Source organism: Eutrigla gurnardus, assembly GCF_963514095.1.
Source record: "Eutrigla gurnardus genome assembly, chromosome: 20".
Taxonomy (NCBI): domain Eukaryota; kingdom Metazoa; phylum Chordata; class Actinopteri; order Perciformes; family Triglidae; genus Eutrigla; species Eutrigla gurnardus.
In genome coordinates, this window is record NC_139931.1 from 14,243,890 (window position 1) to 14,263,131 (window position 19,242).

The 19,242-nt window shown below is 44.4% G+C and overlaps 2 protein-coding genes across 2 annotated transcripts; both read right to left on the bottom strand.

The window, feature by feature from the left end:
* Positions 1 to 10,911: 10,911 nt before the first annotated feature.
* Positions 10,912 to 14,068, bottom strand: tmem150b (transmembrane protein 150B). The gene is made up of 6 exons (XM_084038144.1): positions 13,963 to 14,068; positions 12,984 to 13,043; positions 12,782 to 12,849; positions 12,515 to 12,642; positions 12,241 to 12,418; positions 10,912 to 11,364 (listed from the first exon to the last, which is right to left on the bottom strand). The coding sequence occupies exons 1-6, from the start codon at positions 14,025 to 14,027 to the stop codon at positions 11,159 to 11,161; spliced, it is 705 nt and encodes a 234-aa protein (XP_083894270.1). The 5' UTR covers positions 14,028 to 14,068; the 3' UTR covers positions 10,912 to 11,158.
* A 786-nt stretch (positions 14,069 to 14,854) lies between these two features.
* Positions 14,855 to 19,129, bottom strand: adsl (adenylosuccinate lyase). Its single transcript, XM_084038137.1, has 12 exons — positions 18,878 to 19,129; positions 17,466 to 17,669; positions 17,266 to 17,310; positions 16,935 to 17,014; positions 16,642 to 16,813; positions 16,510 to 16,556; positions 16,226 to 16,316; positions 16,003 to 16,072; positions 15,773 to 15,920; positions 15,413 to 15,593; positions 15,149 to 15,325; positions 14,855 to 15,040 (listed from the first exon to the last, which is right to left on the bottom strand). Exons 1-12 carry the CDS (start codon positions 19,019 to 19,021, stop codon positions 14,954 to 14,956), a joined length of 1,446 nt encoding a protein of 481 aa, XP_083894263.1. The 5' UTR covers positions 19,022 to 19,129; the 3' UTR covers positions 14,855 to 14,953.
* Between the last annotated feature and the right edge of the window lie 113 nt (positions 19,130 to 19,242).

Consider the following 19,242-nt stretch of genomic DNA (forward strand, 5'->3'; position numbering starts at 1 on the left):
GTTATTCCAAGTTGAAAGGGAGGAAATAAAAACTCAAATCTCCAAGAAGATGCTTAGTGACACTACTCTAAAGCTATATTCAGTAGTTAGACTTCATATGTCATATTTACATATTGAAGCCATAGTTTGACTTTTTGGGAAGTACACTTTTATACTTTCTTGTCGATAGAGTCAAAGATTGACACCACATTTGTCTGCTAACTATAAGACTACTGCAGCAGCTTAGCATAAAGAAGCTGTTCTCAAAGATTTTCTGTCATTCTCCCCTTTGAAGTAAGAAAAAGCCTGCAGGCATTAGGTTTTCAGTAGGCAAGCATGAATACCAGTAAGACACAAACCTAGTGGAACATTGTTCTCAAATATACAGTCACTTAAAAAAACAAAAGCAAGCAAAGAAGTCTCAAAGAGTTTCCAGTTGGATCTGCAAAAAGGTCAAAGAAGGACCAGAATGCCATCAGTGTGTAATTCCCCTCCTCTCTTAAGGTGCGTGTCCACAGGGGCGATTTTAAACGCGAGTTGACGCGCCGCTTCCCAGGATTGCACGCTTGGTGGGCTGCCACTAGAGGATGATTGACAGGCGCTCTCCTTTAAACAACACATTTTTGCGAGCGTTCGCGAGCGTTCCCGAGGCGGCGAGTCGAGCCCGGCGCCTCTGATTAGCATAAAGTAGATTCGACTTCAACTTTAGGCAAATGAGGAGCGGCCAACTCGCGCGCCGTCTCTCGACATTCGCCGCAACGCTACCAGAATGCATTGCACAGCTTTTCACATAGACAATGAATGGGACGCGGGGAAACACCACTGCCTGTGGACACGCACCTTTAAGCCCTAAAGAAAGGGCGTGGTCTCACCCTGATTGGCTAAGAGGGGAAACGCACCCAGCTGCTCTTAATTCTTAATTAGGAGTCAGTCCCCCACACCTACACAACAGGTGATCTGAATGACCTCCAATCAGCTCAGAGGACCGGTGACATTCAGCTCAAATGAATTGGGAAAAGGGAAATTACAGCAAGTACCAAAGAATGAGGGACAGCTACAACATGAGATGTTTGTCCACTTGGTCTTATAACTTATGTGACAACTAAATTTAATCCATTTAATGTTCAGATCTTGTTCCGTAGTTTACAGTGTAGCAACAGTGGCACGCTATGATACTATGAACACAAGTTACATGTAGTGTGTTGGTAAAGAAGTGTCGAGAGGTAGATGAGAAGATTGATACTACTCACATATAAGGATATAGCAAGCAACCGGTTAGCTTAGCATAAGGACTGAAAACGGCGGAACAAGTAGCCCACCTGATTTACACTCTATATTGCATTTTTTTTTAACAAGAATATAAAGCAGCTCAATCACAATGATGCTACACCGACGTGTAAACCGGAACGCTCTCTTCCCCGGCCTTCTTCCTGCACGCCACATGGCTTCAACAGCAGCTGCTCTGCCTCTCTCTCTCTCTCGCTCTCTCTCTCTCTCTCTCACTGTTTAATTCCCCTCCTCATCCTGCCTCTCCTCTCCCTCTTCTTCCTCTTCCCTTATCTGGGTTTGTTTGTTCTCCCTCGGCTCCCAGGTGTTTTCCTGCACGGCTCCATGTTCCGCTGAGCGGCTTAAGCTCCTCTTCCGCTCTGACTCAGGTACAGCATACCGATGGCTTCCCGCCGCTGCACACACAACACACCGATCAATACACACACGTGTGACACACTGGTCATATATTGAAACGCAGACATGAATTACACACACACACATACACACACACACACTGGTGTACGTCACACACACACACACACACACACAGACTGGTTTATTCCAGCTCCCTCACTCTTTCTCCCTCATCCAACAATAACACAACAAACCTTGCTTCCTGTGCGTGGGGGAACAATAGTGGGATAGCTTTGATGGCCAGAGGTGGTTTGTTGTAGATACTCGCTTATCCGCTTCAACATCAGCAAATCAGCTATGGATCCTGGCAGCATCCTACTGCATGGAACGGGTTTACCCTTTAAGCACCAGGATGTATGGGCGACGTGCAACTGCATTAACAGACAGCACATAAAAATGGCTCGTTATTTCATTTCATACATTGCATATTGTGTATTGTTATGAATATCCCCATGCTGGCCAGTTGGTCATTTTCTTAACAGCTCCCTTTGTTTTTCTATAGTTTTGACGTCATTGTGGTTTTTCCCTTCATCTCCATCTCCATCTTTATTTCCTCCCATGCCTGATATCACAAAGCATGAGGTTTGTTGTGTGAGCTACTTGCACCACTCCCATTAAACTAATTTGTCATTTGTAACTTAATAAAAGATTCACTACGCAATAGAAATAGAATAATGAAAATAAAGTCCCACCGCTCTGTGTAGGGTTTTAGTGTCTTTCAGCTGTTCATGAGGTTCAGGGTTGAGTTTCACCTCTTTCATCCGCCTTTCAGCAACAGGCAATTGTTTTCAGCAAAAAGTGGCCCATTGGTGAAGATAATGGAGCATTTGGCAGCTAGGAAGTTTCCTCAGAAGTTGGTGGAGACCAAAACGGAGCTGAAAGGAGAGTAAATATTGGATTTAAATGTGTTGAATGGCCAGAAACAAGAGTCCAAATGATCGTTGCATTTTGGTAAAAACAATGAAAGTACACAAACACTCAGTGATACATAAAGACTCAGCAGCTAATCACACACACACTGTCCTTCTCTGTCCTTCTCTTGTTTCTCCCCTCTGTTGTCTCACTCTCTCCATGTGTATCAATACTACCATTGATTCAATAAGCCACAGGCGTTACCGAGGTCAGAGCTGTGTTGGGATATCAGTTGCCCCTGGCAACATCTCCATCAGTCCACCCCCACATCCCACATACGGCCCCTGTCCCTTCTGTCCGTGTGCTGCACTGTATACCCAATGATGCACCGTGTGTTTGTGTATGCGTGCATCACTATGGAGCTTGGGCAGACAGCAGCTGTGTACGGCTGTTTGACTATGTGTGTGTGTGTGTGTGTGTGTGTGTGTGTGTGTGTGTGTGTGTGTGTGTGTGTGTGTGTTCTGCGTGGGAGAACGGAGGCGATGAGTCATAGCACACATACCACCAGGACACAACAGCTCCCCCTGTTGCCGGGGCAGGGGAAACCCCGGAGGTGTGGGTGTATTGTCTGGGAGAACAGAGCTGACCGTGACATCATAGGAGGTCTCGCTCCTACACCTTCAGTGTAGAAGGTCGGGGAAGAGGGGGGAGGAGGAGGAAGGAGGAGGAAGGGTGGAAACAGGTGGCTCTTTTTTTCCCCCATTCTTAACATTAGGGACAGACTGATGAAAGCAGAATCTGTCACTCCTTCCTGAGTTGTAGTAATACTTAGATACCTGCAGCTATCATCAGCTATTAACTCTTATGAATGAGCCTCACTGTTAAAAGTCGGTTGTTTGTCAGTAGGATTTGGCAAGAACACTGATTGAGATGTGATGTTGAGTGAAGAAAATTCTTACTGTTGGATCCTATGACACCGACTTCCTCTATGTGTACTTTTCTGTGCTTATGTAACTGTTAACATATACTCTTAATAAATACAATTTCAAGCTTTTCCTTTTTTAGTATTTTTTCTATACTACTGCAACATGTAGACCATTAAACATGAATACTAAAAAAAAAACTGCATGCTTTCGTGCTACATTTACCACAGCTGTTTTTGGCGTTAAATGGCGGCAAAAGGTAAAATCAGGAGCGTCACATGTAAACTTCTGACTCAAACATTGAAATCAGCACGTGTGTGCGACAGGGGGAAAGGGGATCCAGTAAGTGTGAAGCAGCATGTATCACTCTTCAAGCCTCCGCACCTTTGTTGTACACCGGCCCAGTTCACTAAAACACAAACACACACACACACACACATTTATACACAAGGACAGGACCCTCGCACACGCATCAGCACACACGCTCACATGCACATGTGCGCACACGCAGCAGGGAGAGGAAACTGCAACACAATGATAAGGTCTGGGAACACAATGGGCTCAGCAGTGCACAGACAGAAGCCAGGACCAGTTTAGCTCCGAAAGGTCAACAAGCCTCTCCAAGCTTTCATTCAGTTCCCCCAGTTATTATTGTTCCAACATTATAATGATTACTCTGATGGCCTTTATTTTGCAAATGCGGGAGCCATCCGGAAATACCAACGAAATATGAAAATCCAGGCCAGACTAGCGAGGAGAGGGGGAAAAAAAGGTTACTTATTTTGGAGGGTGAACTTCTTTGACGTCAACTTTCCCATGGCCGGGCCCAGCCTCGCTCTGGACTTCAGGTTCCTCTGAGATCTCTGGTGAGGGGCCACTCCAATGCACATTAAATCCACACAACGGACTAAAGCCCCTGTACATCCACAAACGTGGGATTCTGGCTGATTAGACCTCCGCTCAGGTTGAAAGTGAGTCGGAGCTTTGATGAGGTCACAATTCATCCACCAATAAGAATGAGAAAGGTGTCATTTGTCCCGCCCTAACCAGTGCAACAAAGCCAACATGATATTAGTCTGTAGATGCAAACAAAGTCCCGAGACGCAGTCTAATCAACCATATTAACTGAAAACACCTGCGTGTGTGTGTGTGTGTCACCAGTCAAGAACAGAGGCTTTAAAACAATATGCATGTGCACCTAACACATTGTGAACAACTATTACAATTTACTTTAAAGCTGTATTTTGAGGCTGTGTTTACCTTCAAACTACAGCAAAAAAAAAAAAAAAAAAATCGATCTCCAAACTGTAAATTCAGATTTTGTGTTTTCCCCCTTCTCAACAGAAATGCATTCTTGAGGGAAGGACCACTTCTAGGTTCATCAGGGATGAATGACAATACGTTGCCATATGAGGTACTGTATGGCATTGATAATGACGTCTTTGTTGTCTTACATCTCATAGGATGACCCTGTGACGAGCCTTTCTACTGTAACTACTGATGCAGCATCAAGACATGAATTCAGCCCACGGGTGGCGCCGACCTCTCGGGTCCCTCTGAGCGAACGTCTGACTGATCCTCAAAGCGGTGAAGAAGCAGGGCAGGTCACGGCCCACTCCAAAATGCCACGGCCCTTATATAATTCCTGCCGGCGTGTATTTTCTGTCGGGACACACCAGCTATTCCCCTCTGCCCCCTCTGAAGTCCTCCAACAAGACAAAAAGGTCAAGACATTAGAGGGGGGAGTATGACTCTGGCATGCTCGCCTAGCATCATGCAAAAGGTTAGCAGGGAAGGTGGGAATTTGGACAATTAGAGAACGATCTTGACCTTGATGCTGACTAATTCATTATGTCACAGTCAGTGCCTGTAAGTGACCTATTAAGTCTGAGTCTGGCTTTGTGAAGCTGGTGTAGTGAGTGGAACGCTGTCATACAAAGCAACTGTAATTTGCCTGTTTAGTCATTTTGTATCGTCATCATTGACAGAACTGGACACAAATCAGGGATTGTAGGATTTCTATGCCATGAGAAAAATGGTTTTATTTTGAATTCATCTTCCATACTAATAAAGCTAACCTCCGTCCAATAACTTTTTCCCCCCTCCGGAAAATGTTTGCCAAAGCTCCAAAGCAATGCAAACCTCTGGGGACAAACAAAGCTTTAGAAATTGATGCCAACATCTAAAAACAGCACAATAACAAAACAAAAAAAAAAGCAATGACGATGTCAGCCATTTCTATTTAGTTTCTCACCATCTCAACCAAAAAATAACATCTAAAGCCCAAATATAGTTCTGCAGCACAAGTGAATACCTTTTCCAAGCTGGATGAGAATCTTCAATTGAAAGGTTTCATTTTGATGCCATGAGAGTGATACTTTCTACCGTATGAAGATCTGTTTTTCCACGTGTTCAAAAGCAGTAATCTCACCAAAGACACAGACAATTGGAGCCTCTTAGTGCTAATGATTGTTTGCTGATGTTTCAGGCAAACAGTCATCTGCGGTTATGTGAGACAAAGAAATTCCTTGGTTTCCCGTGTTTGTGTGTGTCAGTCAGAAAGCATCGAGGCCTTTGTGCACGTGTGTTATGACGGCATGCACGACGCCACCATGTGTATAGTAAATGGAATGTACGATAAAATGGTTCTGCATGTTTCAGCTCATTAACTACAATGGCCTCGTATGACTTTTCCAAACGCATATTATGTGTTTCAGATTGATTTTCTACCCTCCAGGAAATGGAAGGGTGCCCAGAAGCTAAAACTCTAAAAATCTATGCTGTGCATTGAAAAATGGTCAGAACTAATGTAAATTAAGTAAGGGAATTCAAAACCCACTGGCACGGTACATTTATATTTCCAGAAACTAAGTTACACTAAATTAGAGTTGTATTTCAACCGACCTGAATGACTCTTGAAGGAAACACTGTTTGTTCTCTTGAGGATAAGGAAAGTCATTTCATCACAAAATAAGTTGGAAAAATTGTACCACACAGACTATTTATAACAGTGTACTGCAAAGGTAGGCTCAGAAAACCACCTCACATTTTCACTTTAATCTTGTACACTTGAGGTCTGGTCAGGGGTTCAGTGGCAGTTTGTTTAGGACAGGTGTCATTTCAACACAGCTGTAGAATTATGGACGATGGTTCTCAGATTCTCTGGTAGTTTTTCAGGAGACATTTCTAAATAAATATGAATGGGGTATTGAATAAGGTTTTGTAGTCCTTATTTTGATACTAAAATTGTTTACACCATTAAAATCTAGAAATCTCTATTATACATACATTGTCCATCATGCTGCCCATAACAACCTGTCAGTCCTACACCTTCATTTCTGCACAGATTAAACAAGCGACCTATTTTAAATGTAATTAAATGGAGAGCTTTAGAGTTGCTGGAAGGTGGGTTTTGTTACCCTTGGACAGAGCTAGGCTAGCTTCTAAGCTAGTTTTCAGCGCTTAGCCAGCTAAGCTAACTGGCTTTAGCCTCATGTTTATGGTATATAGCGGATCATTGGTAAGATATCCGCAAAAGTTACATGTCTCTGGAAACAAGGAAGGAAGAAAGACTACAGTGAGTGTGTGTGTGTGTGTGTGTGTGTGTGTGTGTGTGTGTGTGTGTGTGTGTGTGTGTGTGTGTGTGTGTGTGTGTGTGTGTGTGTGTGTGTGTGTGTGAATAAATGTCCAGTGCACTGAACACGCATGTAAGTGGGAGGGGAGCCATGCTTCATTGTCCATGGGCCTTTCGCTCGCTCGTTAAAAGCTAATTTCTCCCCCCACCATCTCCCTTCCCCAACACCACCCCCCTCCTTCTTCCCCTGGCTCGCTGTCTTGTGTGATCAACAATAGTCTATTCTGTGCTGTCCCGTGCGAGTGGAGACACACCCAAAGCCAAGGCCGCGGTGCGAGGGGAGATTGTTGGGTGGTAGCCAACTGAAAGGGACACTGGCTCAATTCTCGTCTGGCAGCGTGGATGCTGCCTCGACAAGAGGGAAGAGGTGGTCTGTTTGGCAGGTCTAGTGGTCATTTAGCACAGCCATTCCCAACCAGGGGTAGGCCTACGACTGCAGTTAAAAATGGTGCATGGAAAGACTGAGCTCGCTTTAAAGATGTATCCATGTATTGAGTCAGCTGTAACCTCTGAACAACGCCACGTGTTCAAAGTGCAGAAAAATGGGAGCGTGTTCCCTCACCCCTATGTTCCCTCAAACCTCTTCCCTCAACCCTATGTTCCCTCAACCCTATGTTCCCTCAGCCCTATGTTCCCTCAACCCTATTCGCTCAACTCTATGTCTCCTCAGTCCTTTGTTCCCTTAACCCTATCTTCCCTTAGCCCGATGTTTCCTCAACCCTATGTTCCCTCAACCCGATGTTCCCTCAACCCTATGTTCCCTCAACCCTATGTTCCCTCAACCCGATGTTCCCTCAACCCTATGTTCCCTCAGCCCTATGTTCCCTCAACCCTATTCGCTCAACTCTATGTCTCCTCAGTCCTTTGTTCCCTCAGCCCTATATTCCCTCAACCCTATTCGCTCAACTCTATGTCTCCTCAGTCCTTTGTTCCCTTAACCCTATCTTCCCTCAACCCTATGTTCCCCCAACCCGATGTTCCCTCAACCCGATGTTCCCTCAGCCCTATTAGATTATGATTTAATAATAACCCTAACCTCAATAAAAATGGAGTTATGTGCATTAGGGAAGGGCCATCCCTGTGTTGTGGGAATGGGCTGTGGGAACATAGAGCCTAATTTTGATGGGGTGGAACATTTCATAGAAACAAGGGAACATAAGAGAGAGAGAGAGAGAGAGAGAGAGAGAGAGAGAGAGAGATTTAAACTGTTAGCCTAGCTAAAAGTATCATGGATCAAATTTGGCAATATCCACTTCTGCACTTAACAGTGTTAAATAGCCTCCGGCACTACCCCAACCATGTAAGGTGGTCTTCTATGTTTCTCACCTCCCGTCTGGTTGTTGGAGTCCCAAAAGTCCCCACCTCTTCACATATCGCAGGATCCCAACACACATACCAACACACACACACGACATGGCTCAGCCACAATATAGGCCCTGATCTCGGCCGGCCACATGCTGAAGGTCACTCGATCGACCCGTTATTATCTATCATGACAATCTGTTCCTAAGTGCCACAGCTGGAGCCCCCCACACACTCCGCTGCCTCCTCTGATAAGACCAGACTCTCTTCATTGTCTGATAACATTAATATGACACACCAACACACCATCTGAGGGTCCCTGTCTGCACCAGCCAGCCTAATTATATAATTACCCCTTGTCTGATTGTGCCTGTGCAGCTGAGACGAGGGAGGGCCTTTGTGTGGCGGTGGAATGCGGTGCGCTTGGCATTTTTCAGCGAAAGGGCAGCTTTCTGGAAGCCGCTGCCAGAAGAGAGAAGAGGAGGGTGAGATCACGGCTGCTGGTGCCCACTCTTCTTTTTTCTCTCTCTCCTCTGTCTATCACTCAGTCCATCTCTCTCTTGCCTCTCTATATCGGCCTCTGGATCTAGCGCTCTCACTTCTGGACAATCCCATCCCTCTTGTGCGTCCGTCATTCTTGCCATACCGCTATATTCCCCCTAGTCTTCTTCATCTCCCTCTCCCCAACACTTCACTCCGCTCTAAACCTTCAAGTCAGATGCAGAAGAAGTGGCCTTTCGAGGTAGAATGTACAGGATTTGGGCCTCCGATGATAAGAGCTGAAAGATTGGTTCAGCGAGGCGATGTCCGATAGTGGACTCGGAGGCGACCGCTCCGCCACATGATAGGAAGGCATTGCTATTGTTTCTGGTGGAGAGCTGTTGAGAGGATAAGAGGGACTAGAGCACGAGCAGGTGTTAGGGGAGATTACAGTATAGGCCTAGAAAGCATGCACCTCTTTCTTGAATCAAAGTCAAAAGCAACAAGGCGGGCGTCGCACAAACCATGTTCTCCTACGCTGCAATAAAGGATCCAGACCTTTTTCTGACATTTACATCAAGGGCCCCCCAGTCTTTGCACGTCGCTACAGGTGCTTTCATGAGTTGTATTACTTTATCAGACGCCTTTTATACTCACTAATGAAAACAGCAGGGCTAAGAGTATTTTGGCGCCGACGCATTCACTCTGAATTCCTTTGCATGAGCCGCTGAACATATTGTCATTTCAGCAGACTTTGCCAAGATAGAAAAACAAACAGACGGACAAACCAAGCTTTCTCAAATTTATCCCCAGCGCACGTCTGCATTTTGGAGTAAATACAGGCGTCACAAGAGCGACCTGAAGTTCGTGATGCCAATCAGCTGCAGTAAACTAGTTAATCATAAGGTCTGAGACAGCATTGTTTAACCACCAAGTGTAAGGAGAAAATCTGTAGCACAAACACTGGTAACCAACAGCACTTGAGAAATTCCCATAGAATTCCGAGCTGTCCGTCTGATCCCTGTGCCCGCTCGTCAAAGCCCCCCTCTGGTGATCGCACAGCATGGAGTATGTGAAAGAATGCTGTCGGGACATAGCAGGACACTGGGGGCCAGTATTCCCAGCTAAAAGCTTCCCTAAATGCCACCAGTGATTTTGTTTTTGATGACATCAATAACAGATACAAATAAAAGTGATGATTTGATCAAAGTGTGAGACTAGAGACGGTGCCAACAGTCCCTGAGACCAAACAGAGAGGTTGGATGGGAGAAGCAGAGCACTGGAGCCAAGAGAAGGACCTCTCCCAGTGTCGGCCTGGCTGTGAGAGCTCCATTGTTTTACCCATCTCAAATAACCCTGACAAATTGTGCTGAATGTAGAACGTCTGTCTAAACTAGAGGCATCTTCCAAAAACATGCTGGCACGGCGCCACAGCTCCATTTTCCCATCGGGGAAATGATCATCAGCCAGCATCGCTCCACAGCGCCTCTGCTGGCCGGTGCAGATACTCTGGATTTGGAGGGCATCTTCAATGTATAGAGAGGTTTTATCATGGACTAACATGCATTTTGATTATTTACTTTGCAAAGTTCTTGATAATGGAAGCTAAAATGTACCAAGTAGAGGGTAAAAGTTCTTATTATTCCTTATGTCATGAGGAAACGTTCTCACTGCTGCTAACAAAACCTTTCCTGCCTACCTCCATCCTCCGTTTCTATTCGCCGTCTCTATTGTGTTACAGCCAGCTGACAGGTGGAGAGCGAGGGAGAAAAAGAGCAGACTTTTCCTGGTATTCACTGTCCATGCCCTTATAATCAGGAATGTCACATTCTAAAGATGGAGGTGACGTTGGCGAGTAGAAAATGCCGTGTTGAGAGAGGGATGGGGGGTTGATTGGTAAAAAATATCAAGGATAAGAATGTATTCAGGAGTGATTGATTTGTGGATAAACTGTTCTTATCTAGTTCCATTAAAAGGGTTATTATTGAATAGATGTTGAAACACTGTACAGCAAATGATAGTTGAATGGTGCCACCATGTGTTAGTATACATTTATTGCAGTATAAGCCTAAAAGTTTTATTCATTCAATCCAATTACGTGCAGCTTCCACACTATTTGCAGCTTGAAGAATAAATCAAGTCATCGAAAACAATCAGCAACTATTCCGAGTTATTTTTCAACCATGACTTGTTCTTGCTTCTCAAATGTGTAGATATTTTATTTTTTTATTTTTTTATTTTTTTATTTTTTGCTTGTTGCAACTGTTTTTGAACCACATGCACTTGTACATAATCATGTGTGTGTTCAGCTTAGTGCATTTGCAACATAACCATTGATTTCCACAGGGCTGCTGTCCTTCCCCAGAGCTTGTTTCTGTACGGTGAGGATGTGACAGTCGATGTGTCTGAACTCAGCTGCAAAAAGGCCAAACAGGCAGAACATCAACATGATGAAGGCCCATTCACACACAGCAGCCCCGGACATAGAGCCTGTATTGTGGAGAACGGCCACTGAAGGAGGGGAAAGCAGTCAAGGATAATTGCACTTATTAAATGGGTCATGGTAAATCAATTAACCAAACATGATGTTAAGGATGTGATTTTGCCTTTCAGGTTCATTGAGAAAATGACTTTTGTGCGACCCATGAGATGACGTCTGTGTTTGTATCCTCAGCCCCTTCCTCCTGTGCCTCTGTAGCTTCCTGTTCTGGTTCGTGGTCGCAAACAATGGGAGGGACCTTTCAAAGCAGACAGCCAATCAGTGCTATTCATCATGAGCTTAATGTGTCAATCAAAATATACTTTGTAATAGAAATAAATACAGCTATTATACATCTTATTATACATCTCATTTGAAGAGATGCTATGACTTTTTTGTGGCAACAACATGCCTACTTGTACCCCGCAGGTTTACTTCTGCTGTTGCCAGCAGGCGGTACGTGGAAAGATTGTGAAGTAGCTAATAGTAACAAATTTTTTAAAAAAAAATGTTGAAATAGCTATTTTGATTTCGAATAATGATTTTAAATACACACAAACACACACACGTGTCAGCTGTGAGAACCACTTGTTCAAAGTGTGTGAAAAGTCTTAATACTTGTGGGATTTAGATTTAGAGTTGAAATTGTCAATATGTTAAAAGTTATGAATAAAGCATTTAAATTGTTAGTATTTGGTGAGTGGCTAAAGGTTGAAATAGCTAGACGTAATGTATACATTGTTTAAGTGTGGGATAATTCATGATGAAATAAAAAAGATCCAGTTGAAATCAGTTGAAATGAGTAGTTGGTGTGGATGAAGTCAGTGCTGCAGGTAGTCCACACAAACAACAGCTGTGCGCTATAATTGTAATTATAATTTCTTAATGCATACAAGCAGGAAGGATACTTAGGATGACCAGCATGGTACAGAGGATGCAGCAGGTCGCCCTGGCAGGCCCGACCCAGCATCGGTCCTGAGAAGGCTGAGCTCTGTAGGTCAGAAACAGCTGGACCCAGAAGTAGGCCAGGCCCAGGAAGAAAGCCAGGAAGGCTCCCAAAAGGTGGATACCTTTTAACACTGATTGCTGAGTGGTGGAGACAGAGGAGGGAGAGATTTTAGTGTGCACAGTAATAACTGCGGGTTAGAGAAAGTGAAAGTATTTCTTTTTGTAAGGCCTTACCTGGAAGTTGCCAATGATGGAGATTCCTATGGAGGAGATGAATCCCAAGACGATGCTGGCTATGTTTGCCTTTCCGTGGTAACCGTAGTGCCTAACCTGCTGGAAACGGATCACCACAATCCACAAGGCTGAGAGACAGACAGAGAGAGAACAAGAAGATGGTGAAGGAACATCTACAGAGCGTTTAAATATAGTCTAAGACCTCACTACTACAGTGAGAGAGTACATGATGGACAGAACTTTTCCCACCAATATATCCGTCCTTACCCAACACAGAGCAGATGCTGCAGATCTGGGAGAAGAGGCAGCTCTGAGGGTTGTAAGTGCCACACTGACTAAGAGATGAGGAGAGAACAGAATCATTATCTCTCAACATTAACATGTTGGCATAATGGCCTGGCTCAACATTTTGCTGTTACTGCACTTTAACTACGTTAACTACTCTTCATCATCTCTCGGTCGTACCAACCTGATGTAAGGGAACGCCTCTGTGAGGTTGACTGACCCATTTGACACAGCCACTGCAAACCTAACGGGAAGAAAACCACCGCCCATTTATTTGTTTTTGTGTTTAAGGTGGATAAGCCACTCGCCTAAAGATAAAGGTGGAATGGTTTTGCCCTGAAGATACAAGGAACAGCTGCGTTTACTGGTCTGATCCAGAATGTGATGCAAAATGGAAGGATTTGGAACATAATTTAAGACATGTACCTCTCCCGTCTTAACTGGGAGACAAAAATATAAAAAGATCTAAGTAAAATGATTGCCACTAGGTCCCTCCTCTTTTACTCTGTACTGGTAGTTTGGTATTTTATTGATAACCTAAAATATTCATTACCATCCCAACCCGTTTTACACATTTCATTTAGTATGCTAAGCACCATTTTAAAAATAGAATAGAATATAATTTTATTTAAATAGGAACGATACAGTTAACATAGTTCCCATACAAAGAATGCTACTGATGTGCTGTACAGAGAGTATATAGCTATTGCTAATTTTCTACTCTTGTCCCACAATAGGCTTGTACATGAGCAACAAAATAATCAGCATAAAATTGTATAAATGATCAGCATGCTAAAACTATAATATCAATAAAACACATGCATAATCAGCACAAAAGGATATAACACATATATACACAGTACACTAAAGTACACTAATACACATATAAAACCGTCCCTGTACACTATTAAATACAACACCTCCAAAATTCAATATCAGAACATGAAGACTTAATGGGCAAAGCTTTGTTTCTTCTTTTGCCAACACTTGTTGTACACAGTTTTATATCAGGATTTATTTTTTTTAAACAACCTTGTAAATGTACTGACCCGTAATGACTTATACGGTTAAGTTTTAAATGCTGCACTGTCTGCAAATATCACTTCCAAAGTGCATTAAAAACAGCAAGAATGTGTCAATAAAAGAGGAAGCCAAATACTCACACGGTCCAAATGCCCAGTGTGCCAAAACCAGCCAGGCAGACGGGGAGCAAAGCCCACAGCCACATGTTAGTGCTGCTTGAGTGAAACACAGCACCTCCTCCTCCTCTACCACACCAAACTAAGTGGTCATAGGTGAAGTAAAAGACATACACATGCAAAGTATTCCATCTTTACCGTAATGGCACTAACAGATAGTCGACTTCAATGTGATCCTAACGGTTGTGTGTGTGGTTCCTGCAGGAGGAAGGGTGAACGTTGAGGACTAAGAAAAAATATCATCACGTTTGAAAGAGCTGAGATTCTAAAAAACAAACAAAAAGAAGCTCACTTCATTCTCTGCACTGTGAATTATCAAGTGCTGCACTACACTGTCAAATACGGTAACCGTTTCTATGTAAATGCTGTGCTGGACTTTGAGCCAGTGGGGTTTTTTTTTTTGCACAAGTTCCTCCTAATTGCAGCGAGATTTCCTCTTGGCTCACCTTTTCATTTCTAGTAACTGAAACAAAACCTCAAGGTTGAAAGTCTCATCTTGAATTGTTTAAATAGTAGTTAAGAGTTTAAATGGAGTTAAATGCAGTCTCACATTCAGGCTTTGTTGTCGAGGGATGATAATCATAAATGCTGAGTAATAAAGTGGCTGATTAATAATTAACTTTAGTATTTAATTATAATTTAAGGGCGAAGCAGGTTGTAAAAACTCTTGCAGCAAATACGACCTTCGTTTCAAGGTAATAGAAACATTAATATTGATATTAATATAATAAAACATGTTATCTTTAATCAGTTTGTTGATTTATATGTTGTTAAAATATGATTTTGAGAATATCACAATATATTGTGTTAATCATAAAATGCAGCAGGCAGAAAAGAAAACACTGATGGAGATGAATTAACTAATTTATTGTTCTTTATTGAGGTTGAGCGTTCAGCACTGTGATGAAGTCTCCTTCTCTTGCCTTGTGTGCCGAGTCACCGTACTGTGTGTGTATCAGAGCTCAAGCTCAATCTTGACATCCATCTTGGCCATGTAAGGCTCCAGCAGGGGGCGTACTTCCTCAGACAGGAACCTGGTCACCTGGATGAGAGGATACATTACACCCCATCAGTACAGACACTTTAGTATTGGCAGAGGAGCAGTCAGAGCAGCAGCCAGAATAAAGACCAGGGTCTGCTCCTGTTGTACCTGCTGGGGAGCACGGCCAATAAAGGTCTTGGGGTCCAGTATGGTGTCCAGCTGCCCCAGAATGGGGGTGAAGTAGGGGTCTCCCTGAACTCTAGCCAGCAGGTCGTTATCACCACCCTCCTGTTTGACCACGGCTGCTGCCTCCTGGGACAGAACACGGATCTTCTCGTGGCAGTCCTGGAGGGGAAGAAAGATGTGAGGTTGACTAAACAGCAAGTTGTTGTTACGCTGCAAACTTGGCCAATCAGAAGCCAAATCCAATACCTGTCTGTCTCCCCCAGCCTTCACCATGGCCATAATGATGTTCTCTGTGGCCATGAAGGGCAGCTCCAGGCGGATGTGTCTCTGGATGACTTTGGGGTAGACCACCAGACCCTCGGTGATGTTCTGCAGAGTGCTGAGGATGATGTCAGCTGTCAGGAACGACTCAGGCAGGGAGATCCTCCTGAACACGAGCGAGGGGGTGAAACGGGGAAATATGTAAAGGAAGCAAGAACCTCTCAAGAAGAGAAGCCTCTGCATGATCCAGTCCCAAATCAGAGCAAGTAACAACTTCTAACTTCTAACTGAGTAACACTGTTCGTGGTCACATAAGCCAATCAGAATGTATGTGGTGGTGCTGACCTGTTGGCGCTGTCGTCCAGCGTCCTCTCCAGCCACTGGACCGACGCCGTCTGCAGCGGGTCGGCCATCAGTGCCACCAGGTGTCGGGCCAAGCTGCAGCAACGCTCTGAGCGCATGGGGTTCCTCTTGTAGGGCATGGCACTGGAACCTGGAGGAGGACAACGTCATGCTGACACAGTAGCAGCAATACAGGATGGCGTGTCAGATCGTGATCAGTGTAACAAACGTACCGATCTGCTCTTTCTCAAAGGGCTCCTCGATCTCCTTCAGGTTGGCGAGGAGGCGAATGTCTGTGCAGATCTGCAGCAGACAGACGAGTCAAAGATGAGCTTCAACAAGCCAAAGGGCCATTTCAAATTAAAAAGAGCAGGTTTATCAGAGCGCATGCAGATTCCCATCAAACGACACTAGATGGCAGCGTTTCTCCACGTGTCCCCAGCTTCTGCAGCTTACCTTGTGAACAGTAGCTCCCAAGCTGGCCAGGCTGGACACACAGTCTACGTCCACCTTACGGCTGTACGTCTGTCCAGTTACCATGTAGGCCCTGTGTCCATGGCAACAACATCATCATGAAAAAGTAAGTCTCCATAACCTTTTAAATAACACCTGCGGTTGTGACAGCAACCCTATATCATGTCTATGTCCACTTGCCTCGTGTTATTAATGATCACATTGTTTCCGTTATATTAAGAAACTAAATTCACTGTGAATCTCTTTTAATTAAATACAGAACGTACTTTTTGAAGCCAGCCATCTCTGTCACCATTCTGTCAAGCTCTTCCACCTGCGGAAATTAAAAATGTTACATTTATAAATCCATCATAAAAAAATGCTTCTGAATTTTATACCACTTTACTGAGGACTTATACCTTGTCATGGTCCCCCTGGAAGAGCTGCAGGAAGCTGGCCTGGGTGCCAGTGGTCCCCTTGACCCCGCGGAAACGCAGGTCATCGCGGGCTCGCTGCAGGTTCCGCATGTCCATGGCCAAGTCCTGCAGCCACAGACATGCTCGCTTTCCCACCGTGGTCAACTGGGCAGGCCTGTAAGGCAGAGCGGCAACATATGTTAGCGCTGCATGAGAGATCCAGCTACGGGAACACGGCGAACTGGGTGCATCTGGTGAGAGGACCCGCAGAGAGGAGCAGCTGTGTCCAGACTCACTGGTAGTGCGTGAAGCCAAGCGTGGGGAGGTCGGCGTATTTCTCCGCAAAGTTTGCCAGTCTGTCAACGACTCTGGCCAGCTGTGGAGAAAAGAACAAGCGCCTTTAGTACCGAGTCGTTGCATAATGCACTCATGTTATATGATGTACATTATACCTTAGCGAATGCATCCTATGTGTGGTGTAACAAAAATAAATCACTCCTGCAGTGATTATTTCTACACTGTTAGCTTGTTACTGAACAGCTGAGGCTTGCAAAGACAAACAAAACAAAGATAGACCCATTTCACTGGATGGGTGTGCTTGTTTTCTGGCAAACAGCTGAGACTCACCTTAGGCAAGAGAATGTCAAATCCATCACGCAGCATAATCAGATCCTGTGGAGAAAAAGCAAAACGTCTTAACAGAACAGAAGAACTTTTTCAGAGAAGCACCACACATGTAATCCTAGTGCGGCACTAGATAGGAGAGAAAATTAGAGATTATTGGTCATGTAATCAAAATTAAAGTAGAAAGCGTCCATCGTAATTACAGTATTGTCTCCCACGTAGCAGGAGGTGGCGCCGAGGTGGATGATGGGAGAGGCGGTGGGGCAGCAGTGTGCGAAGGTGTGGACGTGAGCCATGACGTCGTGCCTTAGCTTACGCTCCTCCTCGGCCGCCATGGCAAAGTCGATGTCCAATTCATGGCTCTCCATCTCCTGGATCTGGGCGTCCGTGATGTGCAGACCCAAAGCCTGAGACAGTGAGAGGAGGGAAAGACACCATGAAAAAAAGGGAAGACTTTGCTGCTAGTAGCGTACACTCAGTCCTTTTAGGTAACTGGTTTAATAAGCCATGTTAATTAATTAAATTATTTATTTATTTTTTGACATGGACTCAGCCAGTCTGATGATAACCTCTGTTAACCCTCTGGTTTTCCATGTGCTCTCCTCGTGAGATCCTGATTAAATTAAACTGAGGTTTTTTTTTTAATACTGGGCTAGACACACTCATGTGATGGGACCACAGAATGGGTTGATTGAGAAAGTCGGCCCAAACCCTCTTCCTCCGTTACAACCCAGTTCAAGCCCTGCCAGGTCAAAGGTCACACTGTGGAAAGACTAACCCGGCCTCCTATTCCTGTCACATTCTCTGCATGCTGTACAGTGGAAAGCCTAACCCCATAAAGAGCATCTCAAAATCCAGATAAAGAAGAAAAGATGGACTCACTAATCAGTTGTGATTAGTGTGTGGTCATGTGAGGCGGTGCATGTGAGAGAGCGTCCTCCAGCAGTTAACATCCCCCATACAGAATAACGTCAACAAATGTTTGACAACTTTAAAATTCTGCATGGCTAAACACGCCTTGTGTCTATATTAATCAACCAGAAGGGGATGGGGTTTGTTGCAGTTATGACATGTCCTGTCTCTCTATCAAATTAAATAACACAGAATTGAGTAGTAACTATGTCAATGTTGGACAAACCTTTGTGCTTTTAATAGCCTTCATTTTTAAAAACAGTCCACGGAAACAAGGACTAGTTGGTATCCTTGGTAACACAAATATCTGTTTGCAGCTGGATATAACTCGTCTTTGTACTTTAATTGCTAAATGTCATATTCATGAGTTTATATGTATGAATAAAAAAAGGGGGGGCATTAATTTATTGGTAAACAATACATTCATTTACACGTGAGTTAACATGGTGTAAATAAAAGGTGTTCAAATTGAATTCATCGTATTTTCCATGTCGCCTAAAAACTTTAAAATGTGCATATGGCACGGTAACTCTGCAAACAGCAGATATAACCCAACAACAGCAACTAAAAGGGCTTCTCTTTAAAACTATATTTAGAGCAGGGAACTTGATAGGGCTCTCTAAAGGTCACACACTTTAGTTCATCCATGCAGCATGAAAAGGTGTCCACACAAACACAAGCCAGGGCACGGACTGTGTCAAACCTTCTCAGCCTTAGCCAGGTAGATCCACAGCTTCCTCCAGGTTGTGAACTTCTTCCTGTCGCTGAAGTTGTAGGCCATTTCCTTGCTGGCGTACCTCGACACCAGCGGGGAACGGTACTTCATGAACTCGTCCGCCGCCTCCATGCTTGTGAGACGAAGTGGGGTCCGCTAAAGTCACACGCACGTCCGCCCTGCGGCTTCTCCTACACAGCCTAGCTTCCCGAGTAGCCGCGCCGACCCCCGGCTCGCAGCGTCGTCACGTGGAGTTTGTTTTTTTACGACGCTGCGAGTCGGCGTGCGGCGTGAGGTCTGAGTACGACACTTTGTAACGATATACGGCAAAAGTGGCGACTGTTGTCATCGCC

Bases quoted from the DNA above. Each gene is read 5' to 3' on its own strand.
- adsl (XM_084038137.1), bottom strand. From the start codon at position 19,021: ATGGAGGCGGCGGACGAGTTCATGAAGTACCGTTCCCCGCTGGTGTCG. The intron at 17,015-17,265 runs GTGAGTCTCAGC...TTTTCTCCACAG, and splicing joins TTGACATTCTCTTGCCTAAG to CTGGCCAGAGTCGTTGACAG. The intron at 15,921-16,002 runs GTACGTTTGTTA...GTCCTCCTCCAG, and splicing joins CTTTGAGAAAGAGCAGATCG to GTTCCAGTGCCATGCCCTAC.
- tmem150b (XM_084038144.1), bottom strand. From the start codon at position 14,027: ATGTGGCTGTGGGCTTTGCTCCCCGTCTGCCTGGCTGGTTTTGGCACA. The intron at 13,044-13,962 runs GTGAGTATTTGG...TCTTCCCGTTAG, and splicing joins ACACTGGGCATTTGGACCGT to GTTTGCAGTGGCTGTGTCAA. The intron at 12,643-12,781 runs GTAAGGACGGAT...TCTGTCTCTCAG, and splicing joins CAGCATCTGCTCTGTGTTGG to CCTTGTGGATTGTGGTGATC.